This window comes from Myzus persicae, unplaced genomic scaffold, assembly GCF_001856785.1.
Source record: "Myzus persicae strain clone G006 unplaced genomic scaffold, MPER_G0061.0, whole genome shotgun sequence".
In the NCBI taxonomy this organism is placed as follows: domain Eukaryota; kingdom Metazoa; phylum Arthropoda; class Insecta; order Hemiptera; family Aphididae; genus Myzus; species Myzus persicae.
Window position 1 is genome coordinate 232957 of NW_019100548.1, and position 23351 is coordinate 256307.

A 23351-nucleotide genomic window follows, 5' to 3' on the forward strand; every position below is an offset into this window, starting at 1 on the left:
TGTGTGTGTGTGTGTGTGTGTGTGTGTGTGCGTGTGTGCGTGCGTGTGTGCGTGCGTGTGTGTGCTCGCGACGGGTTGCGCGCGCGGAAATCGATCGCGGAATAGGACAATATTTATTCCGCCGTCTCGACACGTACCTATGCACATATTCCGGGTAGCGGACGGTAAACAGCGACGGCACATTACGATCGCCGGATTAATATTATTGTTTAACGCACTCGCAAATAATACGAATAAATAATACGACATCACACGCGCGGTTATAAATACTATATATACACCGAAGTACGTAATGCACGGTTATACCTAACAATAACAATACATAATGCTCCGTAACCGCCGATACCGCACCGCGTATACCTGAACGTCCTGCACCTTCGATATGTGCACCTGAACAGTGTGCGCTATTATCGTGTGCGCATTACATTGTTATTGTTTGTGCTCGAGTGTTGTAGTAGTTGCGATATTGCCGTCCGTAATCGTTCCGCGTTATTAATTATCCCCGCTTTGTGTGTAATGATATTGATATATTGTTATTATCACCCCCTACAATAATACCGTATGTCCGTAGATATTACGAGTACGGGGTAGGAGTTGTGGCCGACGACGACGGTCAGGCGTTTCGGGTATTATTGTTATTAATCGTCAACGGTTAGATAGACTGCGGTGCGCGTGTCCGGAAAAAAACGATTAGTACCGCCGAATATTTAACGTCGAAAATTAAGTACTTATATTATATTCATTTATTATTAATTATTATTATGGTCCCTGTAAGACGCACGTCCGTACTGTAACAGGCTCGGTCAGCAACCTCCCCCCCCAAACGATACAACGTTGGGAGTGTTACACTTTTTTTTTTTTGAGATTCCGCTTGAAAATAATAAAAATTATCACCGTGCATGCTATTTAATATATACAAGGTGATTCATCAGGTATGTTCGTTCACTTGTTCTTCAATAACGCAGTCATTCAAAATTTTATAATTTTTTCAATACACACTTTTTTACACACTTTAAGCTCATATCTTAAAGTTTGTAAGGTTTTTTATACGCAAGAAATATTTTGATGAGATACAGCTTCAATTTTTCAAATGTGAACCCCACTTTTCGACTGTAAATTATTAAGCGGATAATTTTTTTAAAAATTATGACATTAAAATAAAAATGCAAACGATTAGTTTTTGTACAGTTCAACTTTTAGACCAAGAATGGAACATGTGAGAATTATAATGGTGACTTAAAAATGTTAGTAATTAATCCATCAACATTGATAGTTTTAAAAAATGATCCAAGTATAATGAACACATAAAAAAATTTCCAATATTAAATTTATTTTATATTTTTAAAACACCATTTTTGGACTTTTATTCTTAGTATAAACATTTAAATAACAGAAAAAATACTTGTTTGAATTTTGTACATAACAATTTTTTTAAATAATGTCCACAGAACATTTCACGGTAAAAAGGCAAGGAGTGATTCTCATTAAAAAAAATAGATTATAGAAGTTTGTATCGCTACAGAACACTCGTTAAGTACCTAGTACAGTCATACAGAATATCACAAGCATTTAAAATATGTTCATATCTAGTTAAAATAGGGTAGGTACCTACTTAAAAATTAAAATTAGAATAAATATCTATTATTAAATGAAAAAAAAACTTGGTGCATCCCCTTTTATATATACAATACATACATGTGTGAATCAATCATATTATATTAAAATTTAAAGCAACAAGTTTTTTTTGGTTCAAAAAAGGCAAAATAATAAGATTAAAAGAAGAATCTTTCAATATTATACAAAAAAGTTTTGAAAAACATTTCCGTCGAATAATTACCATAGCAACCAATATAAGAGTTCTTTTGTACATTTTAAGATGAATAGAAAGGATACTTCAGATATCAGACGAAGTGCGTGCGTTACTTCAGAAAAAAGCACAACATGTAAAAAATATAAAAAAAGAACAAACAAAAACACAAAGAGTATCTAGATATGAAATCAAAGAAACCAAAACAAATTAGAGAAAGAACAAACAGATAAGCCTAAATATAACATAAGATATCGGTAATATGACAGACAAATGTAAATTTATATTGTTATACTTTGTCTTTTATAAAAAAAAAAAATTGGAGATCTGGAAAAACTTCCTGCCGCCACGAAAAGTTTAACTCCCTGAACATGATACGTATCCACAACAATTGAAATTTATATTGAATGGTGATCAATGAACGTTTTAAACAAAATATACATGTTTATATAATAATTGAACTGCACTCAGCCCCGAGAGGGTTGATGAGAGATGCGAGCAGGGGGCAGACCCCCGAGCAATAAAAATAAAAACCATTTTTAAATATCTGTATGAAAACAGTAACTATACATACGTATACGATAAAAATTAGTTTTATACATTCGCCAAAAATGTGTATTGAAACTTGTGTGAAAACATATTGATTACAATCATATCCTAGTGTGCATAAGAAAAATAATATAATTACAATTTTTTAATCTGTCACAAAAGCAACACATTTACCTATTATTTTTTTACACAAATTAAATCGAAATAGTATTGCGTTTGTTTTAGATTCTTATTAATTCAAATGGTTCAATTTTAGCTAGATAACATTATTATTTGGAGTAAACTACCAACTACTAAATTATACCAGAATAATCTCTTCAATGATAGGTACTATAATTCGTAGTATTGTAGCATGATTACTATCAATACTCTGTAATGTATAATTGCCCAGGAATACGAAGATTTTTAACCGGTAAACAGAGATTTGTGATGGCATCATGATGGATGACGAACATAATCCATATTTTTTTTGTCTGAAAGAGCACAGCACCTAAACAGATAAGAGTGATGGACGCGTAAATTTCAGGATTGAAGTAATTCGGCCGAATAAATTAAATGTAATCCCAGATGTTCCTATTATTCTTTCCTCTCTGGTATCCGGGTATAATATAATATTATATTATATAAAATGCTTCTTTGGATGATGAAATAATTTAAAATTTTAGAATTTACGTTCGGTATACAACTTTCACCGGTAAGAAGTCTGGAAATAATATTTATTTTTAAGCTTCAAGACAAGTATTATAAAATCTGGAGTAAGTATTGTCAAGAATTGTATTAAATTATCACCCATTATTAATATGCATACCAAATTATAATATTATTATATTATCCATTTGTGACCATTTATAATTGTATAATAAATAATATTATATTATAATATACTTGAGCCTAATACCAATAAAAGCTTTGATTTGAAGTCTTTTATTTTATACTATTATCATATTATATGGCATAACTGTTGACATAATATTGTGAAATATCTTAATCGTTGAGCCGCAGCTGTCTGTGTAAAAAGTTCCTCACTTTCTGATATAAGTAGTTATATGTATGACAAAATAAATTTTCAGTAACAACAACACATTTATATTTTCATTTAGACTTTTATCGTAATATGTACCGTTAAATTTAATAACGAGGCAGGTTTGAAGGTGTGCGTGAGCTTGCAACCATAAACGAGTGTGTCTATTAACCATTTTAATGGTACTACTAATTGACCAATCAGAATGATCGTTATGTCTGACAACCCACAGAGAAAGCGATACCGTTAATATTACACGAAGGGTCCAACGCATTAAACATATTGACGTTGTTATAAATAAATGTACATTGTGAATACTGTATACATTGTGTACAGAGAATATTAATTATAAAATACTATGAACAAATTGAGCAAGATGAAATGAATATACAAATGTTAATAAGTATCCTATATTCGTGTTCTCATGACATTAATTTTTATGTTAATCGTTAATAATTTTGAGTGTAGTATTAATGACACAACATTACAATATTAGTTTAATTTTAGGAAAAATGTTTCACTTATACTATATCATTATACTAATATAATATGTTCACTCGCTTAGGAAATTTATCGAGTCATTTAACATAACACAACAATTGCCAATATAGGCACTTCGCGTCATATGGGGTCGTACGTTTATGCAAATACTTTATAAAGCTATCAAAATGTTTAATATCCTTAGTATCATATGCTATATAAATTAAAATGTTCGACGACACACAATTCGTCTACATCCAGATTCGCCGACAAGTACAGTAAAATACGTATAAAAATAAATAAAAATAAAATCATTTCTAAATACCTACTTGATACTTTTATAAGTTAAAAAAAATTTAACATAATGAAAACTTAATTTTATAAAACTACAGTTTTAAAAATTGAATATTCAATAAGCGTGTTAACTTCATATGGTCTCCAATATCCATACACCTCCAAGTATAAATAGTATTTAATTGTGTTATTAAAATATTAAACAATATATTTAGTAACTCAAAAAATATCAAACGATTTTTGGAAGATAAACAACAATGGATGAATAAATATCGAAAATAGATAAGTATGAATCGTTTTTTTTTATATAATATTATAATATTATAGTTTTTTAATTTCCTAACCAAAAAATAAGTTCTTGTTTTCATGATGTAACTTTAACAGCATATCTTATAATTTTAAATAGAGTCAACCTAATTTACTTTAGGAAAGAAAAATTAAAAGAATATCTGTAATTATATAGACAGGTACATATTTGAATTACAATTAATATAATTTCTATAATTTTTCTAATGTACATATTAAAACATTTTTGGTACACAGCTGAACAGGTTGATAATTTTTTTTGCTTGAACTTTCACTAGGTAATAATATTCTACGGGTATAAAAGACCTTTTTTTAATAAAAAAAAACTAAGCAATACAGTGGAGAACATAATATATTATTTTGTTCATTATAAATACTTGTCAAATGTATACGTACAAGTACTATTTCCTAAGGACACAACAATGTAGGTTCCATAACAATTAACAGTATAATGAAAGTATAGCTAAAAAAAATAAGCATCGTGCTAAAGTAAAAGTAAATTGTATAATAATAATATAATATGGACGTCATCTCAGTTGTAAATGAACAACCCGTAAAAAATAAAAGCACATGAATTACAACAGGTGTACGCAGATAATGTTTTCGTTTAATGACCACAATATTGTATAAAAACAACGTTTCTTATATTGTCGCAGGAGAGTTTAGGGAATATAAAATAATATGTGCTGTGACACAAACGTTTTCAAAGATAACATCAAGAGCAGAAGGATATAATATTGTGTTTGGGCTAAATTGCCCGCTATAAAGGCCATAGACATTCTTTTGATGTGCTCATTAAAAAACACAATGCGAATTCTCGAAATCGATGCAAAATAATGTACTGTCTTAACTTTTGACGTAATAAGCAGAACAGAGTGAATATAGAAACGTGGTGACGTGTTATAGCTTGCTTAACATTATTTAGTTTCTAAATACTTTAAAAATGACATTTTTTACAGTAAGTAACTAATAATATACGTCGGTAAGGTTGAAAATTTCAAGCTCGAGTGGGTCATATTTTACAAAAATATAGTTCAGTTTTGTTTAAATACCTCTCTAAATGTCTACTGTTTTAACTTTTAACGTAATAAGCAGAACAGTGTAAATTCGATCGCGGTGACGTGTTATAAGTAGCTTAACAATAATGTAGTTATGTAAATACTTGAAAAATGTAGTTATTTACGGTGAGTTCTTAGTTCTTATCAAAAATGTATGTTTCATTTTTCATTTTATATTTGTATTAGTTTTCCTAATTGTTGATAAAAATACTAATTATTTTTACTTTCCAAAACACCAACTATATCCAATTTGTTATTAGAAAACTCCCCCAAATAAAGATGCTGGAATTTTTTTCACAATAAAAAGTGACTTCAGACAAAAGAAAAACACATACCAGCTAGGTATTATACTCATGCCCATATGGCCATATCCATTGCTCGGAGTCTACAACGTGACTACACGTCAGTTGTCGTTTATAAAAATCTTAAAAAACTATAACAAGACAACAGAAAATATACTTTCAAAATACATTAGTATTACCAGGAAAGTTACTGTTTTGTGATACCTGAGACCTACATCTTAATAAGATATATGTCGTGTACTACAATATGTATATAGGCCTCGTAATTCGATGGTAATATCCTACGACGACGTGACGTGCATTGTTGACTTTGAATGAGGTTAGGGTTTCGGGTTACGTCCTAAATCAATACGTTTGTGAATAATAATATAATGTATAATACAATAATACATCCCGGTGTACGTGCATTATACCGCGACCGAAGTTCGTCTGAAGTAGTCGCGGGTTAAGAGAAATTGCGATAAACAGATAAGTTCTTGGCACCAGTGCACACTCGTGGCGAGACTGGGAACCCGATATCATATTATACGATGATATATTATATTCGCCCAAAATTCGGCTGATATTTGACGAATTCTCCGCCTCTCCCTCCGCCGCAGCCACCGCTCGAGATTCGCAATAAGTCCTACTCCATATTCTATATTACTTTACGCCCCCGTATTAATAAAATAATAATCGTAATAATGTCATATCTGTAGCAGGGCACGGACCAAATTTACGTGTTGGTTTCCCACAAAATAATATTTTATACATATTATGTATTTCAACAGTAATTACTGTCATCGGTTCGGACCGTCAACGCCTGTGTGCCGAACTCCAAAATTGAATTTATAATGAGTGCTATGTAACGTTGTTGTCGTTTTCCGCGGAACCCGGCAATAAACACCGAACGATAAATTTGGTATACCTACTTATAAGTTATAGGTATTGTTTTGAGCACGAATCAATCATGTCGATCGATGATGTTCGGTGGTATTATTTCAAGATCAATTTATACAAAATAATTAATATCTAAAAAAACAGTTGTGTGTGCAAGATGATAAAGCTAGCCAACGAAGACCCGTGGTTCACCCAAACATTCCTAATTTTATTGATTATTGTTTATATTATTGTAGTCAAGTGTCGTTAATATTATTTCAATGTGATTTGATTTTTTTTTTTTTTTGTTACCTAATTTAACTTATATTAAAGACAAATTAGTATAGAAAATAGTTAGACATTACTTTTGGTTACTCTAGATAGCATTTCAAGTAACAACCTATATATTTATCCAGATTATCAATTTATATTATATAAATAATGCTAACATTAAAAACTGATAGACAAATGTTAACATTACACGTACACAATTTAAATTTTACAAATAGGTACTCTATTTTTTTATTTTATCAAACTATCTTTTTTCATGGCACACTAAATGTATGCGTTTTTAAATAATCATCAAAAATACACTAGCTCAAAGTAACTATAGAATTCCGGTAATCCAAAATATTTGGGGCACAGAATTAATTAATACGCTAGGCATGTAGACAATTTTATGCATTTCGAGACAATAACTTTGCTTGAATTATTGTGTCGTGTATACGAATCACACAGAAATATACAGTGCGTTTGAAATATGGTTTTCGATGAGAGTTTACCTCATAGTAGTCTCCCTGTAAACTTTTTATCGTGTCGAAACACAAAATATTATGAAAATAACATCGCGAGTTTATTTTCACGCGTGAAAGGACGAGCCATTTTGTATTTTGTTATATGTGTTTCTAGAAAATGCACTAAACTAAAAAAAAATATATATATATAAAAAATAAAATAAAGAACGCATCGATTTGCAGTGTTCATACGTCTGTGTGTCGACTATATTACATATTATACAATATGGACTACGTTTTCGATAGAGGACATCAAAGAGATTGTATATCGTCGTCGATACGAGTTGCACGCGAGACGAACAAACGAACGAATTATTGAAAAAGGACAGAGATATTGGAAATTGGTTAGCATTTGTAACATGTACGTTTTGTGTCGTTATTCGCTGAACTTACGCTTGTCCATTTATTATTTCTTCTATTATTTGCATATGGTTTTATATAGGTACCTACTTCATAAAAAAAATTATATTAAGTACACGAAATAGCAAGCATACTTTTAGTTCATAAAGTATTTCAGTTTACTAACAATTATTATATTTTGTGCTTCTCGATAAAAAGTAGACGTCGTAACATACCTGGCCAAACGAACATTTCGAACTATTTACAATAAAATACTGGAATAAAACTTGTACTGCTTTTTTTTTTTTTCTTAATTGTTATTTTATTTCTACTCAGCTTTATTACTTATTCTCGAGAAATAATTATTATTTTATATTATCTTTGCGTGTCAAAATAAAAAAGTTCGAATCCTCGAGGCACCTTTTTTTGAAACAATACTGCTCTATACACTAATTACTGGATTTCATGTAATGACATGTTCTTTTTTCAAATTCGCTTGCATATAAACTAAATAAAGTATACTAGAATAATTATTCATGGAGGGTTTTCCTATAACACCATACATATGTTTTATCATTATATAATTACTATTAAATTATAATAATATTTACTACATTATTAATATAACATCTATAATCCGAACGTCGAGTACCTAATTGAAATATAATCATGAATATTGATTGTTTTTTTTTTTTAATATTGTATATTTGTAGGTACCTGATGTCAGTTAATAACGAGTTCAGGATAGCTGGAATTCAGTGTTGATGATTAGTTTTTCATTAAAGAAAGTAAATATTCATTTAGTATTTCAGTTCATTTTTTTAAATAAAGGTTTGAATATCGTAAAAAAGTAAACGATTGTGTTTTCTTTAAATCGTTTTGTGATAAACCATACAAACGTCTTCTGATCGAGTTAACTGTGCCCTATTGTGTATTTAAATTGATCGCATACAATATTATTAGATTACATTATGCAAACATAAAATTATGAAAAGGTTTTATACAATAATATAAGCGTGCTGAAGATAATATTATGTTTAACATTAAATCGACACTTTGTAATCGAATAAAATATATGGAACCATATTACCATAAACTTATTACTTCTAATACTTACAAGTTACAATGAGTAATTATTTCTAATCAATCAACAATAGATTACAGTGCATCTGCTAGTTGTCTTAATTAACCTTATTAAAAAGAACACAAACTAGGGATAAACCATTAATGGCAAGAACTTCCTAATAACTGTTCTATGTATAGGTATAGTCTTAAGTTATTTTAACTAGTAGTCAATTGCTTAGGTTGATTGAAAAGTAAATTTTTTACACATTTCGTACTCATAATATAATTTATTTTGAATATTTAGCATACCTGAGTTAATAATAAACATGTCTTATTCAAACACTTATAAACTAATATTTGATTGGCACTACAAACAAAATTAAAAGTTAATCTATTTTGCATTTAAGAATTTTAAATTTGGCGTATAGTAAATTTTAAGGAGATCAAATGTTTAATGGATATGGATCAACTAGACATTGATTAATAGCATCAAATATTTTATTCGATTATTCGATAATCAATTAATAATAATTAATAACTGGGACTCGGGATTTAAAGTGTTTGCTAATTTTTTTGGCTTGAGATAAAATCTACCATAGTGCGATGGAGTGCATTCATGTCAAGCTACAACTTTTTTTACTAATTTTGGTGTTTATTTTAATGACTCCACTAGTTTTTTTTCATTTATAAATATTGAGACGAAATAGTAGATAGTCATTAACAAAAACAATTTTTTTTTTATAGACAGCTTAATAAAAATAAACTCACCACTAGGACAAATACCTAATATTATATTTTAGTAAAAGAGGAAAAATATCAATGTTTTTGAGAAATACCCAATTTTTGCTATTTTTTTCAATTTGAGCTGGGTACTGTTTTTAATATCCTTTTTATTATTATTATTTTAATGTTTTTACTACTTATAATTAAGTTTCTAAGTGCTTTTATTTTAATGATTTTAGGTGCTTAGTCATGAACCCCGGTAATAACTAACAAGAATGGAAAATAAGTATAAAAATATAATTTTTTTAACCATACCTTTAATGTAAAAAATTAAATAAAAATATCATACAGTTAATTTTTTGAAAAACAATTTTAAATTCTAGTTAAAAAGTTGAAAATGTACATTTTTATACAAATTAATTTTTTTCATGGCGGTTTATAATACTAAATGTGAACATTGTGTATAATAAACATAATTAGTTTCAGATGTTCCAAAATGTGAACCGTAGGTATTTTAATTCAGTTTTTTTATTGTTTTAACATAATGTAGACTGCTTTTATTACACTGTGAATACTGCACAATAATACTTGACAAAATGTATGGTAACATTTGTTGGTAACGCTATACAAGTATTTAAACATAATTATTCCAAATTATTCATTTTAATTTATTGGAGTATTTAATCATTAATCTTTATTAAAATTCGATGTTAAATACAAAATATTGTTAAAATGAGTTTTTACAAGCACATTTGTTTGAATTATGTTCAATATACTTGTTCAAAACACTATAAATGTAAAATTCTCGAGTTGGTAGAAACAAACAGGTTTCGTTAGCAACTGGGAAGATATGCAGAGAAATAGATTAGGTGTGAAATGATGTGAATATCTCAATAGAAAAATGTGTAACTAACTTTTAATAATGCAAATCCACATGTTTAGACAATATTATTATTATCAGCGAGAATTATTTTCAACATTAAAAAGATCCTAAATATATACGCCCTACATTTCAAACGTTACCATTAATGCTGTATAAGTTGCACGTTCCCCTCGAAACATGATAAAACGTGACATTTAGAATTTTAGCTATAGATATTATTATTATAATCCGTATTCGAGTGAAACAATCGTAAACGGTCTGAATAATTAATATTTAATGCGCGTCGTACAAGTCTCGAATTTTCAGCAGCAGCTGAATGAATTTTCCGAAGTCGTTCTAGGAAAAATAACAATAATAATAATAATAATAGATTAAAAACGTCAACGTGGTGGGTTTTGCTTCCGCGGTTGGTTTGAACAATACTCGGAAGTGATGGGATTTTAAGTTTACACCGTAACTGATGATTTGTAATAATAATTTATCGTGCGTTTCGATTTTCCAACACAACTGCAGGACTCAGTGAGTTTTCGAACAGATGACGTAATTTTTCACTATTCGATTTATCATCATATGTATGTATGGGATCTCAGCCACACCGGACACGGGCGTTACCTACCGTTCGACATGACCGCATATTGCAGCTAGGTATATACCAAACGAGGTATCAACCTTTTTTTTTCGCTTTTCAGCACTAACAGTGTTGTTGCTTATTAACGCGGAAGACATGGAATACCTTTTAAAAACTCGCGACTCTCGGTCGGATTGTCACACATAATATACGTCATAATAATGGCATAATAATATTACGTATTATAATATAATATTTATTATGTTCTGCAGGGATACCACTAATACTATTTTGACGTGCTATATTGTATTATTATGCAGGTAATGCTCATCATTTTCTCGGTCGATACTGTACAAGTATTACATTATTGCATATTATTTTTTTTATTTTGTATATTTTATTTGTATGGCGTAAAAATAAGACAACCTCCCAAACCCGAAGTCAGTTGCATAATTTTATATGCTATGAAGTTTTATTGCAATTCCGTCCATTTCTACCTACGAACTCGGAGTGCTTAAAGTTCTATGATAATAAACTATACCTGTATAGCTATAAGCGAATTGGTTCGATATTCGATATTTTGTATATTATTATCATTATGTTTCAGAATAATGTGATACGCTTTGGAACTGCAGAGAGGCCAAAATGTTGATAACGAAAAAATATTGAATCGAAAAAAAAATTCATTCATAATGCCATGCATAAAAAATATTGTGTATAAAATTAGTAATATTTTGATTATTTTTTTTCGGTATACATTTAGTATCTATATAATAATATGTCCCATATATTTACATTGCTCGTTCTGAATAATTAAATAAACATCTAAATAAATAAAATTAATGTATTCACTGCAGCGATCACTCTGTTTAATGTATGGTTTTACTGAAACAAACAATATTTTTTTAAAGGACTACCTACATAATCTTTCGTTGTTAAAATGTCGTGAAAAATAAATTATGTGCTACTACGTGGCTGATACATTAAACCATACCATCTCGCTCACATAATCGGCACATCCCAAGTGACTGACTCACATCACAACCGAATACGAGTTTTTTTTTTTCGTTATTAATCCATACGCTTTATACTCACCGTACAGTTTTTTTGCCTCTGACGATCCTCCAAAAGTAGGATTACTTTAGGCCTGCATTCAATTCATCATCAGTGGCGTACCTCAGTGAATTATAGATAATAACAACCGAAAATCTCCTGATAATAAACCTAAAGCACTAGCCATCAGCTAATGATTTCCAAAAAATATACCTTACAAAGTTTGACTTAGTGCTCCCATATTCGTCCTAAATTATGAATACTATGAAAGGTATTTTCGTCCGATACTAGAAAAAACAGCACTTTAATATATACAGAGTGATTCTCCAAGCATGCCCGATCCTTTTTTATACTACTCAAGGATTGAAAAATCTCTAGGAGTCAATGAATCATGAATAATGCTTGATAAATCATCCTGATTATATATTGATGTTTACGTTAACGAATAACTACATCGTAGATTTAAAAAGAAACGACTATATAAATTATTTTTCAATTATATTTCTATAAGGTAGATGTTAAAAAATTAATTGTTTATATAGTAGCAATATTTTTAAATATTTTCAAATTAAATTACTAAATTAATATTTCATTGACATTTTGACGTAAGTACAATAGTCTAATATTTAATATCTGATATTATGAGTATAAATATTTATAGCTATTTAAATTTGAGCTAATAATAATATGGTACAAAATAGTGGAAAATCCAATTACTGTTGACAAAGGACCACTTTTCTCCCCATAAACAACTATTAAGACAATTTCCCACAAATAGGTATTGTGAGTATAAAAATTTAAGTAAATGCACTTATTCGTATTAAAAAAAAAAGTTTCAAAAATCCTGTGCTGAGATTATTTTATACTTTCTGACATTGGATTTGAAATAAATAACCAATCATCATATGTGAAATTATTAATTAAAACAAGACCATCATATATTTTAAATTTTTTCTAAATTGGCTTATGTGTTTTTGGTAGATTATGTTCTTTGAAATAACTAAGATTTTTACCAATTTTTATACTCCGTTAAAAATGGCATCAAAATTAATAAACTCATTAAGTCATAAATACTACCATTTGAGCTGAGTTAATTGTTATACGAGCGATACAACAATGGGAAAGCATCTGTTATATAATGAATAAACGTTACGATGGCTTTTGTCATAATTCATAATAATAAATAATACATCTTGAAACCTTAACGAACAAGGCGTTATCGCATACGTTGACAAATTAATGGTTTTAACAAATAAGTCAAACTAAATAATATCTTACTATCGAAGGTTACACAGAAAATAAACTCATCAAAACTTTAAATACAATAATAAATAACAAGTTTTTTCGTTTATAATTACATAAAGTTTATTTACATTACATGACACTTGCATTTAAAGTTTTTTTTTTTTTTAGGTACCTAAGTTATATACTATAAAGAGCTTTTAAAAGCAAACGCAACCTTTATAATGCCCAAAGGAGAACTAGAACATTCCGACTTGGGTTTTATGTGTAATGGCACTCTTTTTGATCTAAGTGCATGAGAATTTAATTTAAGTACAAGTTCCGAGTTATATAGTTACCTTCCAAAAACTAAAATTGAATTACGTCTCTTTCTTCTGACGTTGTGTAAATATGAGTAAATGTTAATAAATGACTTTACTTTATTGCATCGCTATTATTTATCGGATAATATAAATACATTTGGAAATCATTAGCAATTAATTTTGTTAAACAGTAGTATTAAATAGATACTCACTTGATTCACTAATGTAGAGTCAATAATTTCTGAATGCTGCTCAATACCTATGGACAAACAAATACGTAAAATTACTAAAGAGTTTAAATTGATATGTTAAAATGTGTTAAATATATAGCATATTTTATAAAAATCAAATGTATTCAAAATAGATATTTTATCTCCGGCGTAAGTACAAATTTGCCTTGTCTTATGCAAAAACTCCCTCAACAATCCAATTTTGATTTAATAATATAAATTTACATGAGATTATGCTAACATTTTTTTACTTTCACTCGAGATAGTTTAATACCTACCGGTTATATTAATAATCAAACAAATATTTAATCATTATAAATAATAACATGTTTAAAAAGTAGCTATTTCTAATAATTATTAATATACTTAGGTGTCGATGCCATAGGTAGACTGTAAGTCATTACATTTAATTGAGTTTAAATGGTTTTCGGTAATCAAATATTTTGTCAAAGATTCACCAATTTCTTGCAGCAACGTAATAAACCTATTTAAGTATATGAGAATCAAATTCGTAAATACTTAATAACTCTCTGACGTTTCCAAAAAGTCGTTAACTATAGAATTTGTTTGATGTTTAAATGTTATGCCATCCAGTACATTTGCAAACGTTTTAATACAATAAAGTACAGTTAAAATCAATTTTAAAACAGTAGTTTGAAAATAAACGCATACGAGTCAATTATATAACAAATAAAGAAGTAATAAACTAGTAACAGTACATATTTTATTAAATATGATTAATTATATTAATAATACATTAAGAATTTGTAATTATAATATTATTATAGAACAAAACGAAATTTTGGTAAATACCTAACTATTTCGAGCTCCTATTTCGGAGGTTTAATTTATAAAATAACCTATAAAATATGTATAATGCATATTATTGTATTTATATATTAACTTAATAATATAGATATACTTATAAATATATAATTTATATCAACAGTTTTGCAGTTATCGTAAAAATGCATATTTTGTTGAAACTGAAGAAATGTAAAAATATTTAAGTGACATTTATTTTTTAAGGGTGTTAATTGCTCAATTTCAGATAATAAATAAAGACTTGAGTCTGCACAGAAAACAACTTCAACGTTGAAATAGTATATTAAAAAGAAAAGTACGTAAAAGTACGAATTCAACGGTTTTATTAAATTTTTTTTTTTCTTCAAAGAAACTTATTAATTTTCAAATGTTTTGTTTGAAAACAAAAACAGAAACTCAAGTACAGGCATACATTAATACTAAGATTTAAATTATATGAAAATACGTCGTTTCCCTCTGTGTTATTTTTCGTCGTACTACCGTTTGATTGTTTTTGATCGTGACCGTATTATTATAATCTTCAATCTACTAAGGTTCAATTATAGTTTGTGATACAAACCACAACTGAAGTAATCGGTAAACCTGGTTCCGATAAACGCTATTGAACTGATTTTGTAACAATTATATTTCACACTGGAATAGTCTGTTTGTAACAGCAATATATAGGTATGTACATTTCAATAAATATTGGTCGGTCGATAAGATTTATTATATAAAGGGTGTGTGTCAGTAAATACTGTATTTTATTATTATTATTTAATCATAAAAGTCAAAATGTATAGAATAAAAATCTGCATCGAGTTATGAGACGCATTGATGACTGAGGAGATTGGAGTTTACACTTGTGGTACTTCTTAGATTATTTTTTTTAAGCTCCAGATACTTAGTTATATACGTAGTTAGGTAATTTACCGGAGAGATAACAAGAAGACATCAACCCTATTGAATTCTGTAGAACTTCATACCCATTCAATGAAGTTTCGAAGAAACATTATACAATATACAGTTAAGACACTGATTAAATAAAGTACACATATCATAAACATAATTTATTAAAATCTTATTGAAAATTCAAAATATTAGGTAAATATTTTTTTAAAAAACATCAGTTGTTCAAAACTATCAAATGGATATCTTTGAAACTATTTGAGTATTTTGTATATACTATATAGAGTACCAGTGGAAGCGCAGGCTCGGAATGGACCTTTAAGCTGCTAAAGAAGAAGAAAAAAAGAAGTATATAGAATACCAATTACGTTTTTTTAATTGTTATTTTCGTGGTCGGTTTTTCCTTTCAATTCTACAATAACTAATTAAAAATAAACTTATCTACCTACTAATTTTTTTTTTTTGTTATATGAACTTTTTTCAAAATATTATAACAAACAAACGAGCACTAACTCTGTTACGTTACGACGTCACACCTAAATGCTCCAGTCTGTACCAGCCTTACTATGTAAGTTAATTTTATTTTCTGCCTAATATATAAATTATTAAATGTATAAAATGAAATATGAAATACACATTTCAAATAGGTACCATAAACATTTGAAATTTTGAATTGTGGTAAATTACCGATTCACTTGTAACATTTTACCGTAATAATAATCTGTTAAACATATATTAAACGAACGATTATGGTATGGGAACTAATCATAATAATAAGCTGTGTCATCTGACGAAACAAAATTTAAGGGTCTAAAATGTACACTACCATAGGATTTGTTCTTAAATTGTCAATTTATTAGCATACAAAAATGAAACGCATTCAGGTATTATATATTATATCACATTTTGACAATTTAATATTACTATTGCCGATTTTATTTACTAAGCAAACACTTTGGTACGTATATGTTTTTTATTATTATTTCTGTATTGTGTATATACTATATACGGTATTGTTAGTAGTGGTTTTTATTTTAACATTGAATACTTAGTATTCCTAAAAGTAAGAACTTATTTGAAACCCTAACATTTTATATTTCACTTATATTTTCCACCTTCTTTTAACATAATATAACTTTAAAATTCAAAGATCAATAAATTAATCCAGGAGTTCTCAATGTTTTTTTATGGTGGGTCGAATCTAAGATACGTTTCGACATCGTAGACCAAAATTGTCTAAGGGAGAGATGGATAAATAATAATTTAATTGAAAAGAAGAAGAATCATTTTATTATTTTATTTTAAATAATCTATTACGAATATTATTAACTTAATATTAATAATAATGACAGAAATTAAGATGAAAAAAAATACTTAACATATTATAATAAAATATAATAAGTTTATTTTCATGCTAAAAAAAATAAAAACTAATAATAATAACAATGGAAGAAAGTAAAAAAACTATATAGTAATAATAACCGTAATAGTAATACAAACAATAGATATACTAATGATAATAATAATATTGTTTAATTTAAAATCAAATAGCCACAGTTGCGAGAATTATCTAAATAATAAAAATATTTTAATTAAATTAATCTTTATTTACTAAATTCCCCTTGTATTTGTATAGTTTACAAAAACTAAATTTTATATTTTCGGACTTTTGATTGATACAATCTTCGTGATAGAGCTTACAACGTACATGATAATTATGCTTATATTAATTATTAATAATTTATAGTTAGTTAGGCTCATCTTTTTTTTTTTTTAATTCAAATTTGTTTCACATAAAATGCTTAAAATGTTGAGACATAAACTTTTTTATATTTAATTTTACTATTTTATAGTTCTAATTTTCGCTCTTAATGATTAAAGTCATTTTTATGTACAATTAATGTGCAGAATTTTCCCTTGCTTAAAATGTTCAAGCTACCGCTTTTCATGTAGTTATAACTGGTATAAAAAAATCATTGGATGATACACGCTCCAGTGAATAAATATGTAATATGTGTTTGTTTGCAAATGTGAACATCTATGAAGCGAAAAAATGTACTCACAAAATATCATTTGTTGTACGGAGAAATGTCGTTTATTTTTTATGTCAGAAAATGTATAATATTATATCTGAGAAGAAGGGAAATTAACACTAAAAAGTAAAAAGTATACTGAATTTCTAGCATAGTGTTGTTAAATCGAAACTAAATATAAACACAGAAAATATGTTCAGTCATTTTTGGCAAATAAGAGATTTTTGTTCAATCAAAATGTTACATAGTTTAGTTTAATATGTTATCTGGATATATATACAGAGTGATCCATTTAAGAGGGTAGGTACACTAATTATCTCAAAAAGTAATTAACTTTTAAAAATTTTTTTTTTTAATTTTATAGATTCAAGCTTTTCTAAAATTGTACAATATTTAAATTTTTTTCACCCTTATATTTATCGGTGAAACCACTGTAAACTTTTTATTTTCAAATTGGATCGTGTGATAAAAAGGCCATAAATTAATAAAACCAATTTATTTATGAATATTAGCATTAAAATTTTTATTTTTCGTTATTTCGTTAGCTAGATACATGTCCTCAAAGTTTAGTGGTTTAAGGAGGTGTTAATTATACTATTTATTCATTTGTAGAGACCAGGAGCTGTAAGTGATGGATTTGATACCTTTCAACCCAAGATAACAATTAATAAGTGATAACTATTAATTGTACTTTGCACCGAACACATTTATTATCCTATCGACTAATTAGACATACTGAATTACGAAGAATGGTTGCTAAAAAACTGGATGTTTGGATAACTAGATATTTGTAGCACAGCTCCTTAAACCACCAAACTTTGAAGAACTGCATCTTGCAAACCAAATAACACGAAATAAAATTTTAATACGAAAATTCATAAAAAAAAAAAATAGTTTTATCAACTTATGACCTTTTCATTATAGGTTTTCATTTGAAAATCAAAATTTCACACTAGTTTCACCAATAATTATAAGGGTGAAAAAAATTTAAATATTATACAGTTTTAGAAAAGCATAAATCTAAATGTTTAGAAAAAAAAAATTCAAACATTAGAGCACCCTCTTCAATGGATTACCCTGTATACATGATATACAGTTTTAACACAATTATTCAGTTTTAAATTGTATTACCTTTTAGTAAATCAAAAACTATTATTTATACCCATACCTTACTCTAAAGAACTAAAAATATGTTAGTATTAAATATTTAAATATGCTTAAGTCTTAGAAACATATTATTTAAATTTACAAAACATAATTAAACATGAAAAACAATTGCTAAATAATTTTTACTTGATATTTAAATAAAACATATTTTAAATATTAAACTATATATTTGTAGTTAACACTAAAGCGCTTTTAATGAATTCTGCAGTGACAATTTGGTATCATTGTTGTATTAACAGTTATAATATATATTCTAAATTATAGAAATAAGACAATGTTCGATTTTGTATGGGGCACTTAAAGATGTCGAGTACTTTCTCACAAAGGAGAAAGCAAAATCAGAACGGTTATTCTAAAAATAGAAACATATTTTTACAACTAATGTAATTAAATGTTATTATTAATAAGTATTATTTGGACAGCTTTTAATGAAAATAGTGCTAAATAAATGCATCACAAGTTTGTTTTCTTTACTTGGACACACCTCCTAAGTTCGATTGAGTTCACGGGTTCTAAGTGCTAATTTTACCATCAAGGTAATGAGTTAAGAATTTACCACGAATAATAAAAATTCACATAAGTGAATGTCGAATGGTTCTATAAACTCAATTGCTTATGTCATTACGTCAATAATATTCAACAATTTATAAATTATTATATTCACGGTTGTACTTCTTTTATCTATACAATACGCCGTGCAACACGTCATTATGCTAAGTTATAAAACCTTGTGAATTCCATCATAATAAACAATAATACATTGTAAATGTGTACAAATAATTAGATATTATTTGTTTAATGACGATTATCGTTGCGGGTTAATTTTTAAGTATCTATATTTTGCAATAATGTTATAAAAAGTTGTCCAAATCATAATATTATTGTATTTTTGTTTAAGATCTTTCGGAAAAAATCAAAGAGTAAAAAAGGGTTTCATTTAATTTATTTTTTCAGCTAACCGAATTTGAAATAAAATATTGATATTATAATATAATAAACAATATAGGAGCCTGGTGTGGCTCGCTGGTTGTATTTTCAATTTAATTTCATTCTACTATCTAAGTAGTTTTTGGTAGATCACTTACGACACCAGTGCTCTATAATACTTGTAGATCGCAAACAAATGATGGTAGATCGCTTACGACACTAGAGATTCGTGAACTACATGTTGATCGCTCATAACACCATTACCAAGCAAAACGGAGTACATAGGTAACTGCATGTTAAGACAATATACGTACTTGGTATAAATAAATGTACTGGTTAAATATTTTGTAAACACTCGGTATTTATAAAAATAATAAAACTCATGTATAGTCATAAATACTTGGGTTAACTAAAAAACAAAAACAAATATAAACCTATGAAAAATTCTATATTCTGTACTTGGACTGGATTATGACAGTTTGACAATTAAACTATGATAGAAGTCCAATATATTAAAAATAACAAAACCCGCTTCCAATACGAAAGTATGGAATTGATGGAGTCAAAATGTATATGTCGGAAATACTTTTGATGAGATACAGTGTAGTGGAACGGGTTTATTTCAGTGGTGAATTAGGGTTAGGAATAGCTAAGAGTGAGTTAAAGGTAAATTAAATTAAAGATTTGAGAGGATACGAGAAGAAAGGAATTCTATACTTCCCAACATGCTTTTTATTTGAATATTGAAAATACTACTCATTTATTGTACCTACTGATAGCTGTGAAATTCTTGCTTTTTCGTGTAGTTCTTCCTATTTTATACATTGGTGTTAAAAGAAAAGTACACCGAGTAATGCAAACAACCTAAGAGTAAATAAATAATAAATATATACCTCAATTGATTTCTGAATAGAAAATAAACAAAAGTGTTTAACATTCTACACATGTTAAGTATAAATTGATATACAATATACATATCATTAATCTTAAATCTTGTCATTAAATTAAATACATTGTAATTTGTAGTACTACTCTTGGCTCCTGTAAATTGTTTTACCTAGCAGTAACTTTTACAAGTTAGAAAATGGCAAATATAAAAAACAAATACCTACTACAGTGCCTAATTCACTAAATTATTGAAAGGAATTCTAATAAGTATCTTTTATAGGAAATCGAAATTCGAAATGATATATTAAATTAAGTTAGTAAAATTAAATGTTAGAACCATTTTATAAAACAAGATAAATCATTTTCTGTAATAAAACCAATTATTAAATACCTATAAAATATCCCTGCTATACTGTAGTTGTGAGTGTACCTCATCATTAAATAGATCACTGTAATGGATGTGTTAAATTTGAATTTAAATGATAAATCATTAAAAATCTAAAAAAGATTCTGAGTGGAGACAGCATTAGTCATTACCAAGTATACTTTATTTTAATTTCATATCGCTACTACGAATAATAGTCGTTACAACTATTACTTTTGTAACATATTGGTTGGTATTTTAAGTATGAATGTTTACAAGGTTTTTAATTAGTATTTAAGTTTTTCTAAAGTTATTTTGTTTTAATACAAAAGTATTTTTTTCAACGACTAGGCCTTGTTTACTTATTTTAGACAAAAAATAAATCAGTTTATAATGTTATCCGTGGTCAAAATCGAGAAGTGAATATTGTTGACCCATTTCATATTATTTGTATTACTTACCTATAATAGGATTATTTTATGGTTTTCGCCAAACAAGTCCTTCATCGATTTACAAACCGCCTTATGCAAGTATATTATAGAGTAAAACCGTTCCTTAAAATATCCTACCCCATTAATTAAGATTTAAACTCTTCTAGAACAGTACCATGTATTTCAATGTGAGCTTTCCTTGATGTATCACAGGACTGTGATAAAGTGGTATAATCAATGAATGACTCTATCAAAACAATGAACCCTACAAGTTAAAACTCTCAACATACATATATAACACCACTTCTGTCATCGTTATAAATCGTGTCTTCCAGATGAGAATCGGGTATCCCTCAATAATGTCATTGGTCTAAAGTTATTAAATATATATTGTCTAAACATACTAACACCACAGTTTCAGAACATATTTTCCAATTGCCAATGTTACACGACAATAATTTATTTAAACACAAAACAAAATTGTAGAAATTTCAATAAAATATCTACAAAACTTCATTTTTGTGGTTCTCAAATAGTAAATTTACATTAAATAATAACCAAAGACATTTAGCTTCAGAAAATACATAAATCAAACCACATAGTACAAATTAACAACCAATAAAATTATTGAAACATTAAGGACGAAATACAATGAAATACTTAGGGATACAAATAAATTAACCTACAGTTAACCTGGAGAATCCACATACTCAAACCATTTAAACAAGGATGAAAATCCTACACCCTTATAAAATCACAGCTCAGCCCTGCAGATGAAACATTTTCTATTACCAAATACGACAATAATAAGACTGCTTCCCACCTACTAGTATTAAATGATTGGTACGGACTAATGCGTCTCAAATAAAAATCACAAAAGGACAAACTCTCCAAAAATTCTTGAGAATAGCAGTAAAATCTCCTTGGTTCATGTAAAACAAACAGCTTCACGAGGATACGGGATTATCCTTGCCGATCCACATGGATAAAAAATCAATTTAAAACAAAGACTAAATAAAACCGAAAGAGCTCTCCACTTTAAAATTGGGAAAAAAATCTCCAAGTCCAGATAAAATCACTCGTATCTCAAGATATCTTCCAAGAAGACAAAAAGATCAATCAGACAACTCATAAATATGAGTTTATCTATATTTTATTTATAACATTATTATAATTCTGGTTTTTGTTTTGCATGTTATTCAACACACATCACAAATTACCATCGTAGAAAGCATGCTAATAAACTTATCTTATTGGAATAGGTATTAAAATTCAAACAAACAAGACACAACTATGTCATTAAATAGTATACTTGACATTAAGCTGAGATAAAGACTACATGGAATTAGTTAGTTTAGCAGTTTAAGTAAAATGTTTATTAATTTGCATATTATATTAAATAATATATGTATTTTACTAAGGCAGCGGTTCCCAAACTTTTTCAGCCTCGGAGCCTTTTTTTAAGGAGAAGTTTCTCGTGGAGCCCCAAGAAAAATTTAATGTTAATTTGCATTTGCCTGTGTTCTATGAAGCATGATTAACACGAACTGTATACATACGGGAGTCAAAATAAAATTATATTTATGAATAAAGGAAACAATAGTTTTACAAGAACTGGAGAAAATATTGTTTATTATTGAAATCTACAAAATTAGAATTAAACTAGTTAAAAAAATATTTAAAATTAATACAGCGTTACATTTATACGTCTAATTGTGTGAGTCTTAATGTGAACAATGGGCCTGCTTTTTACTACTAAGTTTGTCGATGTCCGGTATCACAGAAGTCAGTTGAAGACGCATATCGTCTTCTGCATCCAAACGTGATCGATATTTGGTTTTTGTAGCTGTATACCTCGAAAAAGCGGTTTCACAAAGATACGTAGTACCAAAAGGCAGTAAAAGCAGTTTAGCTTTTGAACTTAATATTGAATGATCTTTCCCTAACTGAGCCC

At 28.0% G+C, this 23351-nt stretch overlaps 1 protein-coding gene across 3 annotated transcripts in view; it reads right to left on the reverse strand.

Moving 5' to 3' along the window:
• The window catches only part of LOC111032162 (otoferlin-like), a 142488-nt gene that overhangs the window by 93821 nt on the left and 25316 nt on the right, over positions 1–23351 (reverse strand). For all 3 annotated transcript variants that reach the window (XM_022312409.1, XM_022312398.1, XM_022312404.1), the window contains exon 2: positions 13857–13903. In XM_022312409.1, the coding sequence (XP_022168101.1) occupies positions 13857–13903 (47 nt within the window). The remainder of the gene's footprint in view (positions 1–13856; positions 13904–23351) is intronic.